Source organism: Dicentrarchus labrax, unplaced genomic scaffold (assembly GCF_905237075.1).
Source record: "Dicentrarchus labrax unplaced genomic scaffold, dlabrax2021, whole genome shotgun sequence".
Classification (NCBI taxonomy): domain Eukaryota; kingdom Metazoa; phylum Chordata; class Actinopteri; family Moronidae; genus Dicentrarchus; species Dicentrarchus labrax.
In genome coordinates, this window is record NW_026136701.1 from 17,124,704 (window position 1) to 17,131,693 (window position 6,990).

Consider the following 6,990-nt stretch of genomic DNA (forward strand, 5'->3'; position numbering starts at 1 on the left):
AAAGACCCTACATCATGCTTTAACAAATGGCCACAATTAATGTAAAGTATAAGCAAATTATACACAGAACACAACTTAACAGGCTTAAACATGGAAAACCACCAGTACGGTACTTGAAGGACAGATAATGGTTCTTCTCATGCATTGCTCCAAATAAACAGATTACAGAAAAGGAGGCTGAATAATTAGATTTTGCTAAATCTTCGGGTGATATGTCAAGTAAGAAGTATGGGGTTGACCCAGTACAAAATTTCATGTAGTGTAAATACACTTACACATAAATGGCAATTACTTCCCTCAGTCAAAACTATGCAGATCTGTTCATGAGTCTAGAATCAAATACAGACTGAAGCTGAGCTATCAGTGCTGACAACACCTTGCAGGTAAGGCTTGTCCATTAAAGGCAAAGGTCGCTAGAACAAGGGCAGGCCCTCTACATAAGCCAAACAAGGATGACTTTACTTTGGTTGTTACTCATGTTGGGCCTTAGCAGATTGCCTATGGAAGGCAATCAGGGCACCTCAGTAAAATGAAAAAAATGATTCTCAAGGCTTAAAATAAGGCAGTTATGACTGAAAACTGTCTCTCTCTGTACAAATGTTCTTCGTGGCCAGCTTTTGAAAACCCTGGTCTTGCTATATAATAGTTTCCTTTAAATGTTTTAACTGAGAATTGGGATAAATGTTGCTTGACAGTGAAAGCATGTCACATGGCAGTGGGGCCATAATTGGTGGAGAAAAAAACAAAAATCTAACAGAAGCAAGTAAAACATTTCACGCTAGCAATTCAAATTTCATAGCTTCTTTGCCACACAGCAGCATTATAATGACACACGTAGTAGTACGCACCTCCTTCGATTAGTCAACATACATATTGTTGTGGGACGAAATTTAATTGGAGTGGCAAATACTGCTAATGTGATTTTAACACATTCATTATGTCATTAATTTAATAAAGCAAGTGTCTCTTCATATGTAATTTTTTCATAGCTACAACACTAATAAGACCTATCACGTGAACTGCACTACTGGACAGTGTCGCTCATTTAGGAATTTCAGCTTATTCAACAAATATTCTAAATAATATGAAAATAAGAGCATCCACCCTAACATGTACCAGTAGCGTTCACACAGTCAATCGCAGTCTATAAATCTGGTTTGCTAGCCTTGCAGTTTCCTGTAATTACCCTTATTACAGATTTAGAGTCCAAATAACAGATGAAAGAGGGATCAAAACGCAGAGACGCTAATGCACCCCAAGTGTCAAAGTAAGAACAAAGACTGTGCCAGGAAACCTTTACATATCTCAAATAGAGGCAAAGCCCTCGCAAAACAAGTTCCAACGTATCATCTCAACCATTATAATTTAGCAAATGATGAACAGACTCTACCACTGAAGGACCAAATGAAAAAGCAACTATGGATTTGTATTCAATATATCCACAAATCAAACACAGAACTTCCTCTAGCCACTCAGAGACTGTAGCTGAGGTGAGTTAATCCAGACCGCATGTGATAAAATGATTTAATGCAAGATGTTGATTGTTGAAAACCAACAAACAAACAACAAAAAACATATATGGAATATGCTTAGACCCTTACTGTCAGTGAGCTTTCACGTCACAATGTCAGGAATTCTGTCTGTTCAGAAAGGCTCTTAGAGCACAGTGATTGAGGAGGGGGCAGCCCATCCAGATAAGGTGCTCTTCTCTCCAAGCAGGATTTATTTAGGGGGGTGAAGATAAGGGCGACAGGGTTGGAATACTGTGCTCAATAGGCCAGCCCCGGACTGAGTGGTAAAGTGCAGGCCAAATGTCACCATCGCGCAACACAGACCACGCTTCAACAGGAAAAAATGTATAATCCCAACAGTGCTATGTTTAAGACAGAAAAGTAATGCCAGCCCGAGACTCAGGTACAGAAACATGGCCAGTAAAAGGCTCGCATTGTGCATTCTGATGGAAGCTATTACTCATAGCCGAGCATGTTGGCTGCTTTATGAGTTAAATGTCCTGATTCACGGCATTCAGAAACATGAGTCTTCAGTCCACATAATTTTGGTTTATGGGTAGAGAGCAGAGCCCACACCCAGCTACCTCAGAGCTGCCTGCCTGCTCTCAACTCTCTCCAGACGTGCAGAATGGCTTTGGGACACACAGGGAACTCCGGGCCAGTCAAAGACAAGAGGTTATTTGATTAGCATGGAATTTTATTAAGCTGTGGGTGGAGTTGCATGGTGGCAGAGAGAGCCTCAGCAAAAGGCCTCCATTCATTGATCAGGCGAGATTGCAGAAAGGGGGGGAAAAAAGAGGAACAACACCCTTGTGTGTGTGGCTGCCAGCGGGAACAGTCCCCACAGCTTTTTGCCATTAAAAATGCAGAGTGTGTGCACTTTTAGGTGAGTTAATTGCCCCTTTCTGCAACAGGATGGGAGGTCATGGAGACTAAGCAAGTTTTCTTTTCAACAGACAGCTATCTACAGCAGCCTACACACAAACACTTCAAGTGGGTGGGGTTTTAGGACAAGCCCCCTTCCCAAAACAGGCTTCCCTGATGGGTTTTTTTTTTTTTTTTTGCTTTGTAAGTTAGCCTGCATGCTAATACATCCCATATCATACAATCAAGATGTAGGAATCGTTAATCAAAAAGAGTGTGCACATGCTGAATGAGTTACAATGCAACGACTGTGTGTACGGAGACACAGAACTACCAGTCATTCCTTGCTAGTTGCGAGCACTGAATCTGTGGCGAAAACTCAGATATACCTGTAAAAGCTAAACTTAGGTGCCGAGGTCAGTGCCTAGAAATTCAGGCCAAAATGTTCCATCCAATTACTCCCATTCATTTAGGTTTTTATCGCACCATACATCAGCGCGCAACTGCTCCCATGAGTCACCGAGAGCCAAATCCTTGTGAAAACACTGAGTGCCACTGTCACCCAAGCTGAGACGCTCCTGATATCAACAAACACTTGACACAACAACATCCCCTTGGCATCCACTCCACGGTGAGTCAGTTCCTGGGATTGCCGCGTGTAATAAAAAACTATGAAGGTGTTGCTTTAGGGTGTAGCACGTGGCAGCAGCAGCAGCCGCCTTCTTCCCTCAGACATGAGAGTCACTTCATGACTTGTCACCCCGTAGACAGGAAGCAGCCTGGGCAAACTCCAGCCAACAGGTGTACCGATGCAGCTGGAGGCCTGCAGGTTACAACAGGCTTGCAAGCAAGAATATCACTTCAGAATGAAGCTTAGATAAGTAAATCTAGACAAAACAGCACACCTAACCACCCACTTCCTAATGATCTAGATAGCACACTAGTGACATCACAAACCATCATCGGTTTGTACATGGGTGGCAAGTACATTAATACATAATGAACAGCACCAATAGTTTCAACTGGCCTAGATAGCTAAAAATAATCTGACAATGTGTGTCTGTATTGTGGAGAGCAGAAACACGGTTGCCATCTGTCAGTCAGTTTCAGTTACCATTGGGTTTTAATTACACTCTTTTATTGAAGATAGGTAATCACGTACTGTTAACACATCGCCGTTGACGTTAAACATCAAACCTACTGCTGTTAATTAAAGTTGCATTGGTTTTTGGCTGCGAGTTTATGCAGCATTTGACTGCAGGATGTCAGAAGTTCAAACTACTGACTGCTTTCTTTTCGCAAATCCTTAAAACACACACACACACACACACACACAGGTGTATGAACTTGATTAAGTATGTGAGCCAAACTGGCCTGTTGGCGTCAATATCAGCACATTCCTTCAGTGACAATTGAGACGACTTGTTGGTCTCCGAAAGAATTTCTGCTCCAAGGAGTAGACTGACCCCGAATGGTTGACTCGCTAGCTGCCTAGCCAGCTAGCAAGCCACAAACTTACCAGAAGACAATCCGTGTTTACTTCTGACTTTGGGTCCTTCAACATGGCATCGATTTTTTCAAATCGAGCCTCCATACTCTCCCTAGCAGTCATTTTTGCTGTCAAACTCAGTCCCGATGTTGGGTTGTGAACAAAAACAGCTCACTGGCGAGACAGAATGCTGGCTAGCTAGCTTTAGCAGCCAGCGGTAGCTAGCTAGCCAAATGTTCCTTTCTTCGTGTGAACTTTACGCCGCACGTCTTCACAGAAAACACATCGTTCTCCTGGAGCTTTCACACACGATGAAACGTTTAAGATTGCGCTGGATGTACAAAAGCCACATTTTCAGGGTCGAAAAGATGTTTTCCCCAGTATGAGTGGCAGACAACTTCAGTGGCAGAAGATAAATGCGGCGACAGATTAGTCAGCCTCCGCAGGATGCCACTGAGGATAAGGGCTTAAAATGTTGCTGCATCCAAACAAAAGGCAATTAAAACTTGTAATGTAATGTCTGTTTTTTTTGGGGGGGCACAGTTTGTAGGAAGGTTAGTCCAGGCCCGTTCCCATAACTGTGCCAGGTCCCTTTGCAGAAAACGACAATAGAATCTGACAGCTCAAAAGTAGAAGTGGTGGGAAGGAAAAAAAAAAAAAAAAAACTTCTGCTTCTTCCAAATTTCGATCAGTTCAAACACGGAGTCGTTACAACGTTTAACGGCAGTCCTTCCGCCGCCTGCCGTGCACTGTCATTGAGCGTCGACTGTTTCCCGTCCGGACTACTTTATCTCTCAGATCGAAGACATGTAAATCGGCTTTTTGATGTGTGTTAGTTTTCGGAAGAAAAAAAACAGCAGACGATGCCCGATTTTCTCCCACAGCTTGACCAACATGTCCGCCTTCCTGTTCAAACACCCCGGAGAAGCAACTTCAAAATGTCAAGTACTGCGCATGCGCCATGTCGAGGCGCGTTCAAAGAGTTCACGGACTGCTGAGAGCAACATGTTGCTGTTCACGGCTGTTAATATGTAAAACGGTAGATGCATCAAAGGGAGAGTAACACATTAAAAACTAATGATCAATATTTATTGTTTAGGTTTCCAGAAGTTAGAAATTTGGTCTATTTTATTTGGTAACTGGAATTATCCACATGGGTTGCATAATTTAGTTGTTATTTTACAATGCAGGGTTGTAAAATGCAATTTAAGTTTGTAGTTCCCTTTAAAAAGAACTATAGAATATATACAGTATAGGCTACAAAGATTTTCTGAAGTGGAAAAAATACAAATATATGTGATGTGTGATGATGTGTGATCAGAGTGCCATTCAATTCATTACTCAAGATAGCAGTCGCTCTCACCACTGTGCGTTATATTAAAAAGGCCAAATGGTCTTTGCTGAGATCTAAAAAGACATCAGTGCACCGGTGTTTAAATTTATTAGGTCATAGGTCATGCTGTCTAAGTTTCCAGGATATTTAACATCCTTGGTTGAGTTCAAAGTGAACAAATATGACTGCATTTCCCAAGAGATGCCTAAGACTGGAATGAACTTAATTAGATACTCCTTCCTTTACGAGACCTTTAAGTTCTATTCTATGACATTTGTTTTATAATATTTGTGTTTGATGTGATTTGTGTTACGACTGTTTATCATGACTGATTAATTTTATTGTGGGCTTTTACATATACGATATCTTGATGTCAATGAGGTTTCCTGGATAAATATCTTAACTAACTTTTCTTAACTAACACTTTTGGTAAATGTAATAATTCATATGGGTGCTCTTTGTATGTGCCATAATTTAATCGCATATTCTATTCGCATATTAGTAAGAAATTAAAATAAATTTAGTCATATTGGCTTCTAATGGTCTATTAAGTCTATATTTTCCTCTGTTTCACAACAACAACAGTTCTGTTTTCCAAATCCCACATTAGCTTGAACTGACCGGTATTGTAAATATTAAAGCAAACCATATGATAAGATAAGATCTGTGAGAAAATTATGATTGTTAGGGATTACATAAGGTTTAGGAATACAAGATAAGGTCAATAAACTTACTCTAGGAATATATATATATTATGTAAGGGTCAGTCGTAATCATATTTTCTAACTTGTACTGCAGAGATTTAAAAGTTAATCCTCAGAACACAGAGATTTGTCCCGTTAGATACCTCAGTTTGTACTTTTCTTTTCTACATTTGATGGTGGACAAGATAAGATTCAAGGATAAAAAGCTAATTTCATCATCTGCTGTTTATTTGTCTTCTGTGATCATGCATGATGTAGTTCATCTCTGAATGAGCAAAAAAGACAAACAGGAAATGCCTCTACAGCAGGAACTGCCTTAGTTGCTCCCAGGAGACTAACAGCAGGCCTCATCTATCTATCTATCTATCTATCTATCTATCTATCTATCTATCTATCTAACTATCTATTTATCTATCTATCTATCTATCTCTATCTTATTTACACCACAGATTTCATCAAGTGTCTGCACTACTTTAAAAACTAAATGTTTGTTCTCTTTTTTCTTTTCGTGTTCCTGCGAGTCTTCCTCAGCGTGTCACCCGACAGAGGGCAGTGTTTTACAACTATTATTATATTACAACTCCACCGTGCTCAGAAACCTGAAGCCCATGATCTTGATTTATTATGGCATTGAAATAAAGAGTTTACTGAACGGACTGTCACATTATTCTATGAAAATGGCAGCCCCTTTTTAATTTATATCAGTTTATATCGACTAAAGATGGGTTTTTTGGTTGTTTTGTTGTAAAAATGGTTTCTGCACAATCTGCGCAATACGAACAGTGCGGCCTGAACTGAATGCAGTTCCCTGTTTCTGCCAGTAGAGGGAGATGTTTTAACATTTGAAAGTGGGAGAAACACTGAAGCCTACATGTACTACTTAATGAGACACTTTATACAGGCACAGACTTCTATCTGCAGTTTAAAAGGAAAATGTAACAGGTAGGCTAATAATAATTTTCTAATATATAGTCGCATGCATGTAGCCTGTATATAATGCCTATGCTTGTACGCATATATAGTCTAGGCCTATGTATCAGAAATATTAAGTATTTTGACTTTGTTTGCACTTATGATATATTTCATGAG

General features: G+C 40.2%; 1 protein-coding gene across 3 annotated transcripts in view; it reads right to left on the bottom strand.

Annotated features, from left to right (window-relative positions):
- Window positions 1-4,801, bottom strand: part of rock1 (Rho-associated, coiled-coil containing protein kinase 1) — a 29,262-nt gene extending 24,461 nt beyond the window's left edge. The window contains exon 1 of one of the 3 annotated variants that reach the window (XM_051398766.1): window positions 3,895-4,800. In XM_051398766.1, coding sequence (XP_051254726.1) covers window positions 3,895-3,987 — 93 coding nt within the window. In that variant the 5' untranslated portion in view covers window positions 3,988-4,800. Of the gene's footprint in view, window positions 1-3,894 lie in introns of all 3 variants that reach the window. The other 2 variants (XM_051398777.1, XM_051398786.1) reach the window with 2 other exon arrangements.
- Between the last annotated feature and the right edge of the window lie 2,189 nt (window positions 4,802-6,990).